Below are 19,137 nucleotides of genomic sequence, written 5' to 3' on the forward strand. Positions count from 1 at the left end.
CAGTTGCTGCTTCTGCTTTGGAGAGGACAAAGCCCGAACTTTTGCTTTGTATCCTTCTTGTGACGCTTCTCCTAGGGCTTGGACAAAGCTTGTCTCCTGTTAAGAAGTCTTAGGAACATCAAAGACTTCACATGCCAGCCCCTGAGTTCTTTTGCTGAGGACCCTGACATGCCAAGAGGTGCCCTCTCCAGTTCCTCGGCCCTTGGGAGTGAAGTCTGGCATAAAACAAGAAGAACCAGGCACACCAACTCCAGGTGACTCCAGAACCGGTGCCGCTGCCCAACTATGCGCAGCTGCCAGCACCCGAAACTGTGGTCTCCACTCAAGGGCGATGACCGGGACCGACACCGCAGTTCTGACGCCTCTGCAGCATCTCTGAAGTCCCACAACATCGTTGGTCCCGAGTGCCGTGTCACTGACATCCTTGACACCCGACTCATCGCGTCTTTACCCGCTGGGTTCATCAACCCCACCGGTTCATAAGGTATCAATGCCTTGCCGCCAACACTGCCTCACCTCCGCTGCCTCCGTAAGGAACCGAAGCCTCACTTCCCCTGCATAGCAGTATGGAACCAATGCCTCACCTCATACGTAGCAGTACGGAACCGATGCCTAAACCAGCGACACCTCACCTCCCCAACTTCGTGTCACATCTTTGATTCTGCTTTGCTTCTAAGGTACTGTACCTTGGGTCTGTGTGACTCAGTGACCGGCACCACACTCCCCGATGAGTGGCATTGGGCTGTTGAGAACTACACGTCACAACGCTGTGATAACAGCAGTTGGAGCTATTGTGTTTGTAAGTGCTTTTATTGGGATTTAATCTTTTGAAATTCATATCTTTACTTGTGTATGTTGGATTTTTGTCTTTTTGGTCTTGTTTTACTTAGATAAATATTGGCTATTTCTCTAAACTGGTATGGTGTCCATTTGTATTGTTTTCACTGTGTTGCTGAGTGTGGGTATAAATACTTAACACATTGCCTCTGAGAGAAGCCTTACTGCTTGTGCCAAGCTACCAAGGAGGTGAGCAGGGGTTATCTTATGCATGTGACACTCTTACCCTGACTAGAGTGAGAGGCCCTACTTGGACAGGGTGTAAGCAGACAGCCAACTAGAGGCCCATTTCAAACAGCCACTCAGCAAAAAAGACAATATTCCCACAGATTACAGGAAAGGACATCTCTCCACCAAAGGAATTCACTAACAGCACATTGATGACAAAAGCTGTTAACTCAATAAGTGGTAGTCCATGGTCCTATGATGGTCAGTAGAGTAGGACTTTTTCCTAGAGTCTCAAAAACCTCAGTACATTTATCACCTAAATCCACAATAATTGATAATATTTGTATGTACAATCAACACTAATTCGAAAACATATTCTGAAGTAGCGAAACCCATTCCTTACACATGCACTCCAGGAAATGTGGGTGTGTTTGGTTGATTTTCACACCGAACTTGCTCACTTAGTGCAAGCTCTTTGAAACTGATTTCTGCCAATTGGGTGTGCAAGGCATTGGGAATATTGATGAATACCCAGAATGATTATGACTTTGGGAGTTTTCCCAGCAGCCCAGTGGCTGGTCATCTCCCTTCCCCATAGCTCTTAACCCTAAACCTATGAATGTGGAAGATCCACAATATTTATAGATTTTTTGAGGTCATAGGTTCCATCTGCAGGCATACATTACACAAATATTGATTGTATGAATGAGGACCAGCCATTAAACCCTTCAGTTCCATTGGTTGTACACCTATGTTGAAAGGTTTTATGAATTGATCCGTTGGCAATAACAGAATGCCATAGTTTCAGACCTTCTTTCTATCACAGTGCTTTTGACTAAGGTACTGACTAATATTAAATTTGAATCTTTCTGAACATCTTCCTATAGGACGTCCAAAAACTTAAAAGTTTCTGAAAATTGTATCCTACACTGCAGAAAACCTAGACATTTTTAGAGAACCATTGAAAGACTTGATAGAAGTGCCACCACCAGGTGTGAATCCTGAATATTGAATACAAACTATTGTGGGACTCTAATCTCATGGACAAAATTCTGAGGACCAAACTATCGAAAAGCAAGTACGTTCAGGTTTTCTATACCTAACTCTACATACATGTAACTTTAAATAAATAAATAAATATATATAGATAGATATATGTATATATGTATATATATAGATATATACATATATGTATGTATGCATATACATATATATATATATATATATATATATATATATATATATATATATATATATATATATATATATATACACAGTGGTAGCAGCTATTGTGTTGTTAGAAGTGAGTCAGGATTTCCATAGGAAAAGCATTTATTTGTTATGCTAGTGACTTTTGCACCGCTTGATGAATCTTCTCAAAACGTTCCATAAACAAGTTCACTCACATCACCACCTTCCTCAAAGGTTTTAGGTTAGTCTCTCTGGTCCCTCAAAAAGAGGCCCAGAAAAAGTAGTTTCAAAACACTTTATCCTCCTTGCAATTTCTATAGGAAAAATTAGACTACGCTACAGAAAAAACAGTTTAACAGACTTACAGCAAATTTAACAGACTTACACCAAATTTGGCAGAAAGCTAGATATCTATTCAGAAAGTGTCCTTTTTGTGTTTTGGTGCAATTCTGTTTGCCCATTTTAGAAAACTTCTGTTTTAAAATGTATAGATATCTGTTGCCGCAAGTCACCTGCTGGAAAAATTATGAAAAATGAATTCTGATTAATTAGTCTTGGGGGACCGAGCAATCGGATTGGCAGCCGCAAAATGAAGAAAAATGTGGCGCCCGCCATTACCAAAATGAAGAAAAATTTTCCACCCGCCATTAAAGACTTGTGGACTTGATCCCTGAGCCCTGTAAAGTATTTTAAAAAACATATGGAAGGGAATAGAGTAGGGATGCCCAGACCCCTTAACCCTGGTGATGGAAAGATCCAAGAGGGACCCCGACAGTAGCCAAAAAGAAAATAAAATATGTTTGCATTGTTACGGTCCCACTAGACTTCTGCAGGACACAGCCTCTGAGGCCACTCTTGGGGGTATTGGCCACCAGCGGGGTTGCGTGCCAGGCACAGCCAAAGTGCATTTGTGGTGGGATTAGCTGTAAACGTATCTTAGTGACATATTACGTTGTGGTGTTGTTAAAAAAACATATAAATTCACTTAAAAAAACAAAGCTTAAAGTGGTGTTATGCGTGAGGAAAGTAGCAATATGCTAACTTGCAATAAAAAAATATGAAAATCTATACTTCCTTCATATGCACTTACCTTTCGATATTTTGGTCATCAATATTCTGCTCACAATATTAAGGGATGATGATACTCTTGTTCCCGATACCCAGTAGTACCACTAGACACCTCTACCAGTGTGGGAATTGGAAAAAAAAGACTCCAGGAACCCATAATTTGGGGGCAGAGGAAAGGGTTTGGAGGCTAGACGGATGGAGTCATGAAAAGGATAGTCTGATTGTCAACTTAATCATTTTTTTTAAATCTGCTACAAGGAAATTGGTAACAAGGACAAATGTATTTGTAAATTTGTGGCTTAACTGGTCAAAAAGAGGGTGCATTTTGAAATATCTTACAAATTCAAGAGCACCCTATATAGAGATCTTAAAAGTCCAGCAGTTTTTAGGGTTTTATAACAATGGTAAGATAACTCTTGTGGCTAATGCAGTTTGCGAAGAAGTCCGTGTTACATTTGGTTTGACTCATAAAATAAATGTAATGTGCCTATGTGCATATCGTGTAGCATGCAGATCACTGATTCATATTTTATGTGGATACGTAAGTGGGTTACTACTTTTGACAGATACAGGCATCCTTTTGTTATTTCCAGTTCATAAGTTGCAATCCTTCTATTATACCGCAGTGAGCTATGAACTGGCATCAAGAAGATGCATGTGGATCGGGGCAGAGCCAAGCGCCAAGGAGCATAGTCACATCTTTTTTAAGCTCCCTTGAGCGTTCAGCCCTGATCATTTCATTATTAGCACCATTGCTGCACATAACTGAACAGGAGCCCTGCTCTGATACCGGTGGGTCCATAGTCATGTCCCCTGGCCTCGCTGTTGCAACCCCAGACTCTCCTGCGGACAACGACAGACTGGACCAGGCGCAACAAGCAGTGAATGGTATGAGAGGGCAGAGCCTGGCACCCTTGTGGTATCATGTGACACCAATGGAGCAGGGCCCCATGAGTGGCAGGTTTGTGAGAGCACTCCCCCCAGCCCCTTTTGCTGGATGCTTCTCATCATGATTTTCACTGTGGGGGCTCGGAGCAGTCAATACCCCCCATGCATCTCGTTGATGAGGTGACCAGAGGTGAGTCACACAATAGAAGCATGGACTGCTCTCCTTTGCCGCATTCCAACTATCTCCTCTTGACCTGCTTCCTTGCACTGGAGACAGCGGGGCCACAGTAATGGGTATGACCACAGAAAGATGACTTCATCCTCTGCACTGGGTGTCTGTTAGACCTGGTATCCTTGGTTTGGTTTTCCCCTGACTTTTCGCCTTCAAACCTCCTGTTTTTGCTGACTTTGTTTTTGCTGGACTTAGAAGTCTGCACACTTTAATATTGCTAATCAATGCTAAAGTGCTTGTGCTCTTTCGCAAAAATGTGGTTGACATATACCCTATTGGCATATTACTTATTAGTCCCTAGTAAAGTGCACTACATGTGCAGAGGGCCTGTAGACTAGATGCTCCTAGTGGGCGTGCAGCACTGATTGTGCCACCCACTTAGGTAGCTCTTTAAACATGTCTCAGGCCTGCCATTGCAGAGCCTGTGTGTGCAGTTATGAACTGCCATGTTGACCTGGAAAATTAACCCTTTTGCCAGGCTCAAACCTACCTTTTTGATTCTTATGCCACCCCTAGGGTAGGCTCTGGGCAGCCCAGAGGGCAGGATGCAGTGTATTTAAAAAGTAGGACATGTACTCAATAGTTTTACATGTACTGGTGGTGAAAAACTCCTTTTTCACTGCTGCAAGGCCTGCCTGCGACATAAGACAACATTGGAGTTGCCTTATACATTCTATAAGCATAAGCTCCAAATGGGAAAAGGTAACCTCCCAAGTAGCATTTGGAACCTTGCAGCCAGTAGCACTTGGAACTTTGCACAAACGTGCACATATTGAGAATGGCATTGTTTTTTAAACAGAGGAGAATCTGTTTTTTAAAAATGGTTTTAAAAGTGCTGTTTGTGGGCAGATTTGATACTTTTTACAACCACTGCATTGATGGCTGCCATCTTTTGTGTGGAAAGCGTTTTAGCGGTCTAGCTGGGTTCTTCCTGAGAGCAGGAGGGGCTATAAAACAGCAATCTGGCATGACTGCGCAACCAGTAGCACTTGGAATCTGGCACAAACTTGCAAATATTGAAAAGGGCATTGTTTTTAAAAAAGGGGGTAATATGTTTTTTAAAAGTGTTGTTTAGGGGCATATTTGATACTTTTTACAACCACCGTATTGACGGCTGACATATTTTGTGAGGAGAGCGGTTTAACAGTTTAGCTGGTTTCTTCCTAAGAGCAGGAGGGCTATAAAAACAGCAATCTGGCAAGACCACGCCAGCCCGTCTGCACCTGTCAACATCTTGAAGTGCCAGTGCCAGATATGCTGGCATTTTCGATTCTGAACAGGACAGACAGACTCCAATAATTACTTACTCAAGTAAGGAGCTATATAGACTTAGGCCTAAGCAAATGAATATTGGTGAGTGGACTAAGAGTTCGGAGGTAAAAGGGCTGAACAGTCAGATCCTCAATGAAGGAAAGGGGGTAGGAATACTGAACCAGGAGTAATCTCATTAAGTTGTGGTCTTATTAATGCGTGTTCATCAGTAAAACACTCGGATGAGCAAAACCTCTTACTTGATTCAAAGGAAGGCCACCTTCTTTTTATCACCGAAACCTGGATCCCATCAGATTCCGCAGTAGATCTGGGCTTTACCTGTCCATTAGGCTACAGAGTAATTCACCAGTCAAGGATAGGAAGGAAGGGAGGAGTGATGGCTGTTATTTTTAAAGATAAATGGAAGCTAACTTCCTTTCAAACTGATAAAATACAAGGTGCTGAATTACTGGGTTTTGTTCTAAAAGAGAATGGCAGGGCAACATTCACCAGCCTTCTATGTTATAGACTCCCAGGCCCCTTACCGAGATTAATTCAACTATTCTTGAAGATTGTCACTAATCTCGCCCTGACTCATGCCAATTTTTGGTTATTGGGAGACTTTAATATTTAGACAAAAAGTAGAGTCTGCCCTCATAGTAGAGGCTTGTTAGACTCCTTTGAGTTATTGGGCCTGAAGCAGCTGGTTAGTGTCCCAAAGCATCAAGGAGGCCATACCCTTGATCTCATAATGGTGCCATTTAATCTGATCACAGTTAAGGAAGCAGGTCAGTTATGTTGATCTGATCACTTCTTGGTGATATTTGATTTGCATAGACCTAAATCAGGACTAGTAGATGCTGGAAGTGAGAGGAATCAACAAGGTAGAGCATGGATTAACCTAAAGAAGCTAAAGGATGTTAAGATATTTGATTGACGAAAGTGTTTTATGGAGGAGGACTATGTGCAGGAAAGCTATGACCGCCTCAAGGCCACAATTATGGAGACGTTAGATAGAATCATTCCCTTAGAATCTGTAAAGACCAAATTGAGACAATCAGCTCCCTGGTTCACGACAACCTTAAAAGAATCTAAACATAAGTGCAGGAAATTGGAAAGGCAGTGGTGTAGAACCTACCTCAATGGAGATAAGTGGGCTCTGAAAGATGCTTGAAATAAATATAAGATTGAAATTAGAAACATACTATACCACAACAATTATAAAGGCTAACAATAAGTGCAAAAATATGTTTGAGATAGTAAGTGATTTGGCTGACCCAGAATGCGCTAAAACCATAGTGATACTGTCACAGGAACTGTGCAATATTTTGACAGAGGTTTTTCATAATAAAACTGAAATAATTTTAAAAGGTATAGGGGACGAATCGGACACCACTAATAATGGTAAATCCCAGTTGGAACATAGATTGTGTAAGGAGAGCCCAGAGGTGGATATAGGAGGCAAGGAAGAAGGTCCTGGTGACAAACTAGATATTATAGAGCCTATGAGTGATGAAGTCTTTAAGAAATTAGCCACGCCCATCTCTTAGGGCTGCCCACTAGATCCTATCCCACATGGGATTTGGAAGGATAGGGCAGAAGAACTCTACCCAGCTTTATTAAGGGTTTTTCAATCAATCCTTAACCACGGGCGAGGATCTCCCGGTTTGGATAAAAGCACTTGTTTAACTACTGCTGAAAAAGACATCACCTGACATAAATGATCCTAGTATTTACCAGCCTATTTCTCAACTCCCTTATCAGATAAAGGTCACTGAGAAATATGTCAGTAGAAAGTTAGCAAGTTACTTGGAATATTGTAAGATCCTGGAACAGGTAGGCTTTTAGACTTGGACATGGTACAGAGACCACCCTAATTCATGCTATGGATGAATTGAAAATGGCAGTTGATAGCAGCAATGTGACAGTACTAATTTTATTAGATCTTTCTGCTGCATTCAACACTTTCAACTGTCAAATACTGCTGAACTGAATGAAAGGAAATGGAATTGAAGGCAATTTTTCGGACTGGGTGGAGTCATATTTGATTGATGCATACCAAGCCATTGCACTCCCCCTTCCAATCTAAACTCAGAGAGATGAGTCATGGTGTTTCACATGGCTCAGCACTAAGCCCTATTCTTTTTAATATATATTTGCAACCACTGCTGAAGCTAATTAAATCACAAGGGAATGCCTTTGTTAATTATGTGGATGATACTCAGATTGTTTTATCGTTGGATAATAACAGCTCGTGCCTGCTGGAAAGGTTGCATACCTGCTTGTTTGAGATGGCAGGTTGGCTTTAGCAGAATAATTTAACATTTAACGTGAACAAGACAAACTTCCTCCGCTGTAGGGCTGTAAAAATGTTTTTTCCCCTTCCAAATACTCTCATGCCTCGGAGCACCTCAAAGAGCATGGTTACGGTGCAAAATGTTCGTAATCTGGAAGTTCTAATGGATGAAAACCTTGCAATGGAAACCTATGTAAACAGAACAACAGCAACATGCTATGGATTACTGAGAACGTTAAGGAAGATTATTGCCTTGTTACCCCAACCAGCAAGGAGGCTAGTAGTACAAAGTGCGGTGCTAAACAGATTAGATTATTGCAGCGCACTTTTACTGGGTGTCCCAGATTATTTATTGAAAAGATTGGACAGGGTCCAAAGAGTGGCTGCCAAGCTGCCACTTAACAGATCCAGGTTTGAGTCAGCCTATGGCGCCCTAACAGAGCCAACTGGCTACCAGTGAAATAAAGAATTGTTTTAAAAGCAATGTGCATTGCTTTTAAAGCTGTAATTTGAATAGGTTCAATGCTTATGAAGAAGATACTTTGCAGCTATAGGCCGCAGCCACAGTTGCGGTCGGCATTGGCAAACTTGTTATGTGTACCTAGATTTAAGAAGGTTAGGTAGTGTGGCAGATCTTTCCAGGTGAAGGCTTCTCAACTGTAGAATAAATGCCCGCTCTTCCTCAGGAAAGAGGGAAACTTGTATGGTTTAAGGAGAATGTTAAAGGCCTGGCTCTTCCCTATAGAAGGGTAAGGGTACACTTCAACAATTCAGGTTTGGCTTAGTTCCTTGTGTTGACCGTAGTAGCTTAGTGCCATGATGCCTGTGAGGTGAACGTGCACTTAATAATAGAGTGATAATAATAATAATGATAATAAGTTTGGTGTCTCTCAGATCACAATTCAAAATCCTAACATGTTGAAGTCTGATTTTAAATTGCAATTCTGAAATATGACACTGTTAGAAAGTTGTCATTTTCTTACTGTAGCCATTTGGTGCCTGCTGCCTGTCCTTGATCATATGTCTGGGGTGGGTGACAGCTGGACTTTGTGTGTTCCCCCTAGACAGCCTCACACAATAGGAGCTTAGGTGTGACATGATGGGCCATCCTGGCAGGATGTGAGGGAGAAGCTGGATCCAGCCACATTTACATCTGAACATGCTGGGTCTTTTCCACACACAAAGGGATGCATAACCCCATTTAGTGAGTCTGCAGCCAGGGCAGGACATCTGTGCACTTCAAAGAACTGGACCTCAGACATTACCACTTCAGTACACCTCTGGACATATGGATACTCTGCCAGGAAGAAGGATTGCTGTGCTGCTGAAGGACTGCCCTTCTGCTGGACTGTATTCTGGTGGACTCCTGCTTTGCTGTCCTGACCTGTTCCCTGTTACCCTTTTTCCTGGGAGTGAAAAGGACTAGACCTGCATCTCCCCAATCCAGAAACTATAGTGATTACAAGGGCTAGTTGGCAGGCCTCCTGGTCTGGAATCTCACAACCACCCTGCTTCTGCACCCGGACTCTGCCATCTGTGTGTCTACCCTGCCAAGGGGTGCTACCCCAGGTGTGGACCCTTGGAAGTGGGTGTAAGGTGCTTTACAGCTGAACCAATGCATCCTCTATGCTGAGCTGCACATTTTTTAGAAAAACAATGCTGCGTGGATTGGACCCAGTGCAACAGACTTGCATCGCTGCTGCATCATGCCTCTCAGGTTTGATGCATCACCTTCAGAACTGCTGTTGCACAACGTTTCCCTGGAGCAGGCCCTTGCATCTCTCATCTACAGCAGTCTCGGCGATGATGCTAAAGCTCCGCATCACAGCTTCTCCACTCATCGGTCCCAACACATTGACTTAGCTGTACAAGGCATCCCCGGCACCAGCCTTTGCATCACAAGCACCGTCGACATTGATGCAACAGGACCTTACACCACAGTTTCTCCGCATCTCGGAACCAACACATACCATCGGCTGCCGAACACGTCTTTGCCTTAGATCCACGCAACTCTCTGCAACCACAATTAAGTTACTTTGTTCAGCAGGCCTAACTGGGTGCCTGTAGCTGGCCCACTCTCCATTGTAGATTGGGCTGACCTATTGACTTTGTCCCAGTCCGGCGCAACCAGATGTCCACACTTATTTTAGCTTCTAAGCACTATTTTACATTTTATGGTTTAAAAATTCATAACTCGAGTTCTGGTGACTGGATTTCTATCATTTTCATCGTGTTTTATTTTTTAGAAATCGACTTATTTTTCTAAACTGGTGTGGGATCCTCTATGTGTAGCGTTTTTACTGTTTTACTGTTTGAAGTGTTGCAGAAATACTTTACACATTGCCTTCAAGTTAAGCCTGACTGCTCTGTGCCAAGTTACCAGAGGGTGAGCACAAGTTAATTTGGGGTTTGTTTACCCCTTATCCTGACAAGAATTGTAGATGCTGCCTGACTAGGGCTCATACCCCACTCAACCATCAACCCAATGTCTCACAGTTACCATCTTTGGTGTGGCCGAGGCTTTCTCCACTTAACCTTGGTGTGCAGCTAGAACTGCTTTGGACTATTAGGGTGGCCATCTTTACTGTGAGCACTGCACGCTCCCATCTTAATAAAGAGAGGAAGGGGGCTTTTCAGCAAATGCCTGCTTAGTGGCCCACTACATGGAAAGCTTTATCCCTCATTCTCCATTCTGTTACAGACTGAATACTCCTGTTGCACATCATACCACTGCTTTACCCCAGCCTTGCAGAGCGCACCTTTTGTTCTGGGAGCTGCCTGCTGCTGAGACATTTCCTATAAATAAGGAGCCACTCCCAGATCAGCTCTCAGGGCACCCTGGTACCTTCCCACTCTTGCCAACTGGAAATAAACAGAGCATCTCACCTTCCTGCCTTGGCATTGAGTTGGCCTTTGGTTCCAGCCCTTACTGCCCGCCCTGTGTTGCCGTGATCAGCCACGGCCAAAGCCCCCCTTCCACATGTTTAAAACAGAAGGTCACACACCAACTACTCTTCTCGGAGGCTGTCTCTAGGTCTAAGCCACAGTCCACATCAACAGTGGAGAACGTGCCTAAGGCTGATTCACCCATATTGTCCTCTGTTATGGAGAAATTGCTCTGAGAACTTTCTGACATTAAAACTTCTATGGGATCCATCAATGAAGCAGTGTCTAAAACAGCACTGGATGTGCAATCACTGCTGTCTGACATTGCCTCCGTTCTCCGTAGGCTGGACGACAATGAACACAGGCTGAAAGATGTGGAAAGTGGGCTGGAGGGCTTGCAAGACTGTTTGTCAGAGATTTGGGTCCTGAAATGCCAGGTAATTGACTTAGAAGACAGAAGTAGGTGAGAGAATGTAGACATAATTGGAGTATCGGAGAACCTATAAGGGTCCAACCTGATAGTTTTTCTCTGTACCTTCCTGCTGCGACTGCTGGAACTGTGATTTACCCTGCAGTTGGAAAGAGCCCACTGGGTCCAGTATTGCACTCTCACTACCTCTCAGGTCCCTTGCCCTATCCTAGCGTGCCTTTTACAGCAACAAGCGCATCAAATTACATTGGCAGCCAGGAAACACGGTCCTTATCGAAGGGAGAACCACCAAATCTTAATATCAGCAAACTTCTCCCAAGATTCTACCTGCAAGTGCAAAAAGTTCCTAGAGTTTTGACACCATCTTCAGAAACATGACATTTGCTATGGTCTGTTGGAACCGACTGTAATGCTTAAAACAGTTGATGACAGGATGAGCAAGTATACCGAACCAGATGATCTGGAGCAATTCCTGGATTCCTTGGATGCCCGACCCTTTCCCTGTGCAGCCACCACAGGCTGGACACCGGCCAAGTACTGGCCAGATGATGCAGCAGAGCGGAGCAGACTGTACAAGATCACCCAAAAATGGGGGTGGGGAGGAATCTGAGGTTACCTCAGAATTGGCGATTTGGTCCAAATTACGATTGTTCCTATGGGGTATAATACAGATCATTAAAATGAACAAAACATCTCGCTTTAATTTGGACTGCTCCCCTTGAGGGCGATTGACTGCCTCATTCAGACCTTTGTATGGAGTGCCAATAGACCACACCACGTCCAAATTACATGCCCATACCTTGGGGATGGGGCTTGCATCTCCCACATGTGGAGACCTATTAGCTAGTTTCCCAACTAGCTGACACGATCTTTATGTTGAAAACCCACAGGAAACACATACATGGGTTTGTCTAGAAAAACATCTCTTGAATATAAAAGGAAACTCACTGCTGTATTCCACCATTCATTCCCAAACTAATCCCTCTGGCAATCCAATACTATATACTGTTAGGTATACGTGGGACAGATCACATAAATTAATGCACTTTCCAGCTGTGTTACAGCACCATGTTCCATTGTGGTGGAACCAGTCTATTTCAATTCGAGGGAAGGAGATTTATTGCACTGTATGGAGGGAGAAGGAATGTAGAGGATTTGCTGAACAGCGGTGATTTTCTCTCTTTCGACTCACTAGCACTCAAACAAGGGCTGCCATTGTCACATCATTGGGGCTATACCCAACTTCAACACAGCCTATGGCCACTATTAGGGGACCCGCCTTACAGGTTGAAAAAATAACCATTCCTCCAGTATATCAGTGTGGAAACGGTGCCACAGTGCTATGTCGAGGCTCTACACCATAGTCACTGACATACTTTTTTCACAACCTACCACCTGCGCTCCTTGCAGATGGTTGGAAAATAGATTGACCCTTACCTTTCCTGATGATGAATGATTTGATCTACTTGAACACCACGACAAACCACTGCGAGAGTCTCAACTAAATTTCAGTCATTTTAAGGTTCTCCATCAATGGCACTGTTCACTGGCTAAACTTCATGGAGAGTGCATGCAACCAGACTCCATGTGCTGGAGATGTTCTACCCCAGAGTGTGACAACATGCACATCTTATGGGACTGTACTGCTCTCTCCTACTTCTGGAGGCAAATCTGGAATCTACTTTGGGATGAATTGGACGTGACATTGGCTCTGACAAGATGCTTGGTTCTACATGCCACTGTAGACTTACCATCCTTACATCACCAAACACTGTGCTGGCTCTCTGCTATCCTGGCAGTGGCGAAAGTCAAGATACTACACCACTGGAAAACTGAGAAATCGCATTTTAACACCACATGGCTTGCAGACATGCACACCATGCCCACATAGGCAAGGTTAACATACCAACTCAATGGTCAGATGCACAAATACAATGAGACATGGGGAACTCCCTGATAGACCATTGAAGAATATGGGATGTTACTAACTTTTTAACCTCAGGGGAATACATGTAGGCAGGGCAACCCAGCCCTTGAGTCAATGCCTGTCTTTCCCATAGGGCACCTTTCCCAAGGAGGCTGTTACCACTTTATTTGGTTACCTCAGGCCCGTGTGGTCCTTGGCGCTTGTATGTGGTGTGCTCTTGAGAGTCCCTATGATCAGTCCACCTGGGTGGAACTGGAGCAGGACGTGGCGTTTGGGTTTGGTTTGGGGAGTGGGGGGTTTTCATATGTTTTGGGGTGTGATACGTTTCATCATAGGATTTACATTGATTGCCTTCTATGTTCTAGATGAATTGTAATGCCATAATTGTTTTGTCTTTTTCTTTTACCATAGTCCTTTTTCTTGGAGATCATTGTTTATGTGGACCCCTGCGGCCCTTTCAGGGCATGTTGTATTTTATGAAATGTAAATAAAGAATTGCAATATAAAAAGAAGTTGCAAGCAAACTGCAAGTCATGGGTCAGATCCTTCTTGTTTTTTTCTCAATCTTTTTCTCTATGTTTGCAACAAAGGGTTCCTTCGGGTAGTAATGAAGTTTGTTTAGTACAGACAACCCAGTCTATGTGTTATGTTTTAAATCCTGCTTGTTTTTCTCCTGAACATGCATGGATGATTTGTGACTCAAACATCTCATAATCCTCATTGTTTTATGTAACATTCCCTGTACATTAATTTACACTCTACACTCTTGTATGATTTATTGTCTCTCTGTGTGTGATGTAAAGCGCTCTGACATGCGACACTGGGATGAGTAGTGATAAAAAATAATTAAAAAATAAATAAATTAGTAGTGGCATTTAAATCGTTATTTGTTTAACTACTCATATACACAGATACATTTGGCATTCTTACAGTGCATGCACATATCTTAAATGCGGGGGACTACAAAATCAAAAATCTGCCTCCAAATCATAATTTAATGTTTCTAAAATACTTGTGATGTGATAAGCTGTGTGCCTTTGTTTGCTTCCATTGCATTCGCATCTTGGTGTTAGGCTCCAGATGGCTACCAGCCAGGACAATACAAAAGAAGGGCTGGTGGCCATTTACAATGGGCCTTCGTTTTAGAGACAGTTGGAGAGGAAAATATGAAAACCCCCTCGCCGACTGCAGGTTGCTGCTCCAAACAGAAAGAAGACATCATGCGGACACTGCTGAATTGTGTCCGGGTGCAAACAATTACACCAGGACAGATTCAGCATATTTCAGTGGGTCAGCCAGATCCCAGATCCGGAACAGAAATACCTGTGGGAACAGAGATCTAGCGGGATCCCCCTCAATTCCTGCACTGGCCTATCACCTCATCCTGGCCACAGATTATTACATCTTCGCAGATCTCTCCACCACGAGTTCCTTCATCCAGTGAAGCCTATTTAGACTTGGCCTCCCAGTGCTGACAGCCTCAAGGAAAACTTACTGAAAACTTCTCAAAAGAAAACCTGCTAAGAAAACCATTTAGCAGGTCGAGTGATTTTGGCATCAGCTAGCGGAGGCACTCTTCACAGCCTGGAGCTTTTTGTTCTTCTATCTTATCTTCTTCACCGTGGTGACCCAGCCACTCCCACATTCCTTGTAGGGCCCTAGATAAATGTAGCTTCGACCTTCTAAGCTACTGAAGTTTGAGCTCCATAAAAACAACCAAGTCAGTATGTAACTTTGTTCACTGGGCCATAACTCCAAGTCCTGTCAGACTGCTTACAGTCTTTACTCAACCTAACTAAAGCCCAGGCTCTTTTAAACCGACTTATAGTGAATCTTCACAATTTTTCCCATCCCTAGGAAAACGGGATTTTTTTAAAACATTTTGGCTTCTATTAACTTATACTTTCTCTTTTTCATGCACATTCTTAAACGTTATAATTAATAGTCAACAAGAAAGAGAAAATAGGTCACAAGAAAATTAGGAGCAACAATACAAGTACATGTGGGTGAAAGATCCCTGGTAGCAAACGGAACAAATAATGGCAAAGCAGTCATGTGTGGCTTTACCAGTTTAGTGCAGTGATTATTATTACTTTTTCCCCAAGCATACGCCCTAACTGTAAAAATATGCCTCTGCCTAAACATGTCTGCCATAAGATTGCCGTAACAATTTTAACTGAAAGTAAAATTACTCATCACGTATAATTCTAGTAGAACAATATGAACACAATCTAGCAGGCATGTGTACGTAAGACAGGTATTACTTCAATGCATATCACAGGAAATTATTAATATAATTGGCACAATGAAAAGGTACTATTGGTTTCGAATTGCTGTAACCTGAAGACATAATTTAAATACAAGATTGACTAAGACAATAAACAAGAGGACAGAGTGTGGAAAGAAATAATCATTAGCAATGTAAAGGACTGGCCCAACAGCTCTGGTAATGAGGAGTGCATCTTTGTAGACCTGATGTACACATTTGATCAAGGAAAATGCTGTCCCTCAGCAGTGCAAGAGAGAACAATGGCTCAAGAGGACTGACCCTCTACCCCATCCTGTCTGCTGTATTTGACAAAAGCAAAACATAAAAGACAGTTAAACAGAACAATGGACGAAGAGAGCTGACCCTAAATCCCATCTATATTTGCATGTATGTATGTATTGTTCTATTTGTGATGTTTTAATTGCATGAGGCTGAAGCTGAATTTGAGACAGACCACATTCTGTAAATATGCAGACTTTTCTAAAGGGTGTGTATCAGCACTCTCCCTTTAAAATTAGGGGTGGGTGGTTCTGCTTGGCAGATTTATCTTTTGTGTGCGCAGCGTTAAGTTGGCAAGCAAGAACTTGCGTCACCTAGCCCAATTTTCTGTTGCTAAAACGCCCCCCAGAGAGATTTCTAAATGTGGGTAATCGTGGCGGGTGACACCGTTCATGCTGAGAAAGTCTCTGCTCGAGTATAGAGTTAGAAAGAAGCTGCGCCCTCTGGCATGCAGCATGGTGCCATTCATGCTGATTTCACAGCATAGAACAAGCTCCTGGCACTATAAATCAGCTCAAGAAGCGCAACATGCCCGAATTCCACCCGCTCGCAGAACTCCGCAGCATCTCGCTGAGTTTTTATGTAACTCTGTGAGTTCCAACCAGGCTTAAGGGCCTGTCTATTTTAAAGTACCATAAGCCAGGCCTAAAAAGTAACAGTATAGTGTTTTCTTGTAGACAACACATAATGGCACAGTTATCAGTATGTGTGATGACTAGAGTACCTGAAAAAGAAGGCAAAACAGATTAGTCATTAAGAGCTTATGGAAGGAAAGAAGCTCAGTAGAACTTCTCAGGTTATACATTACAAGTGATGCATGCCAATTTAAATTGAAAATAACACTGCAAGGAAAGTCAGTGGAAAGCAAACACTTTGGGGCTAATTTGGTCACTAACTCCCACGAGCTGTGCAGCTGCACTAAGCATATCATTGGAATGGTCTAGAGTGGTAATAAGTAGAGTCATGAGGGGACAAATGCTGCTACCCATTCTAGAGATCACCACAGAATGCAACAGAAAGGAAATTGGTGCAGAAAATGAAATGACCTGCTTGACCTGCTAGAGCAAAGGCAGAGGGTAATGGCAATGTTTGAGCACATTTTCTAAGATGGATATTTACGCTGAAGGAAAAAGTAAAATCGAAGGAGGCAGTACATGGTCCAAAAACGAGAAATACCTGGATTTATGAACTAAACTACCAGTGGCAGCTGGCTTGTATTTACAGGGGTGGGACGGGGGTACAATAATGTTTTTTTTTTTTTTAAACCCTCACCTCACGGTGTCCTCACAGCATACTCCTCAAATGTGGGATCCAGGAAACTACACCAACCAATCCTGGTGCTGCTCTCATGCTGTTAGACAGCATGAGAGATGCGTCAGGATTGGAGGGAGCGGCCTCTTCCAGAGCTCTTAAGAGCACTGGAGGCTTTGGTTTTCTCTAACCCTGCTGGGTTAGAGAAGTTTAAAGTGCACATGTCTGGCTGGCCGTCACAAGACTAAACGAAAGAGCAGAGCTCCCAGCAGCCACTCAGCAGCAATTGTCCCACCCCGTCCTGACACTCAGTTCAAGACAGGGTGCTGAAAAATAAAATGGTAATACATAAATTGTAAACTACAAAGAATCCAGTTTTGGGAGGATTAAAGTCGGGTGAATGAAAGTACATCTTAAGACATGATTCAGTGTGTCATGCACAATTTTAGAGGGAGGCTGTCGCCAACTTCAGTTTCCCACATGACGTGTAGGTGACGGTATCTTTTAAGCGATCAGGTGTGCAAGGTCTATATAACCACATCACCTGTTTGCATTTGAAAGTGTAAGCAGTAGTGAGAATGATTCTGGCTGAGCATAAGCGCTGTGAATGGTTTCAGGAAACGTGAGCGCAATGGTACATCTGCTGTTCCGACGGCGTGCTACTGACATCTCCCGTACAAAATGTAAAAAAAAGAACTCGGGTCCTCTAAAAATAAAAATGCTTTTACCATAAAATTATACTTTTACGAAGTTTTAAAAGACCAACCTGAATCACACTTCCCATGTGTGATGCTGCTGCAGACATACCAATGCAAACTGCGCCAAAGAATACACCTAAATTAAGACAAATTGTACATGATTAAATCTCGCCAGAAAGCTTTGAAAGAACAGTCAAATAAGCAATACTTAATTTGCAATAACTACAATATCTTGTACATCCTTTTGCATTATTACACCATCTAGGTCTATGATACAGTAATGCAAAGGTTTATGTAATTAAAAAAACAGTTATTTTCCATCATTATATTAATAAGTATTGGGAGTGGCTCACTTCATCACTTCACCCTTCTTCTTCAGCACGGATCTTAGGGCCTAATTACGAGTTTGTCAGACAGGAACACCTGTCTGCCAAACTCCCGAGAGTGTGGTCGCCACCACAGCGCCCTCCCGACCAGACCCATTATGACTTTCCTGCTGGTCAAAAAAAGGTTTCCACCTGTCAGACCAGCGGGAAAGTGGCAGCAGCATTGTCGCTGGCTCGTAATCGAGCTGGCGGCAATGCTTCCACCCGCAGGGGGAACCAGAACCCTCGTGAGAGGGTGCTGGGCAAGGGCCCCCCCTGTGGCCACCTGCACCTGTTCTCCACCAGTCTCTTCATGGCAGTGAAGCCACCATGAAAAGGATGGTGGAGAACCAGGTTGTAATTAGCTGATTGCAGCCTGCACCCACTGTCAGCCCGTCGGGATAACCGATCCCGACGGAGATGGCGGTACCCTGGCGGTCGGACCACCAGGGTCGTGATGTGAACGTCGGACCACCACAGCAGCAGCAGTCCAGACCGCCACCGTGAGTCTGAAAGTCTAGTGACCATCAGACTCGTAATTAAGTCCTTAGTCTATGGCAGTCTTACCCTGGACACAGGCAACTCCTTTGCTCCCCAATATCGAAACTTTCAGTCTCAAGAAACTATTTCTCTTAACAAAGCAAACGTCCATTATTATTCATGATTTGTCTGTCTTCATTCAGAGACAGGGGGATATGTTTCTCCAAGCTGCAAGAAGACAGGGAACTGCTTCTGTTTGTGCATAGGATTTATTTCATTCATGCTTTCCCTTGCAAACTCTGCAAACCCTTGCAAACTACTAAGCAGAAGAGCAGTGCCTCTGCATGACCAGGGAACTCATGCCTAGGATTTTGCCAGTGCGGGAATGGTTTTGATAATGTGGCATATAGCCTAAGAACAGCTTTGCTGCAGTGGGTGCAGGCTGTGTTCTTCTCTGGTTTCCCCTGTCTTTGCAGGGTGGTTCTGGGTATATTAGAACACACAAGGGTAGAGGCGCATAATAGCATCTGCATCCCAGGCCCTAAAGCATTTGTATGTCTACTTTGGCAATGGTGAACGACAGTGGTCATAATGATCTGAGGCCTGGTCTAACTGGAGGCC

At 43.4% G+C, this 19,137-nt stretch overlaps 1 protein-coding gene across 1 annotated transcript in view; it reads right to left on the reverse strand.

Moving 5' to 3' along the window:
- Nucleotides 1–19,137, reverse strand: part of LOC138287201 (sodium-coupled monocarboxylate transporter 1-like) — a 566,599-nt gene that overhangs the window by 163,868 nt on the left and 383,594 nt on the right. Inside the window, exon 10 of the mRNA XM_069227561.1 lies at nt 17,740–17,807. Coding sequence (XP_069083662.1) covers nt 17,740–17,807 — 68 coding nt within the window. The remainder of the gene's footprint in view (nt 1–17,739; nt 17,808–19,137) is intronic.

This window comes from Pleurodeles waltl, chromosome 4_1 (assembly GCF_031143425.1).
Source record: "Pleurodeles waltl isolate 20211129_DDA chromosome 4_1, aPleWal1.hap1.20221129, whole genome shotgun sequence".
Classification (NCBI taxonomy): Eukaryota; Metazoa; Chordata; class Amphibia; order Caudata; family Salamandridae; genus Pleurodeles; species Pleurodeles waltl.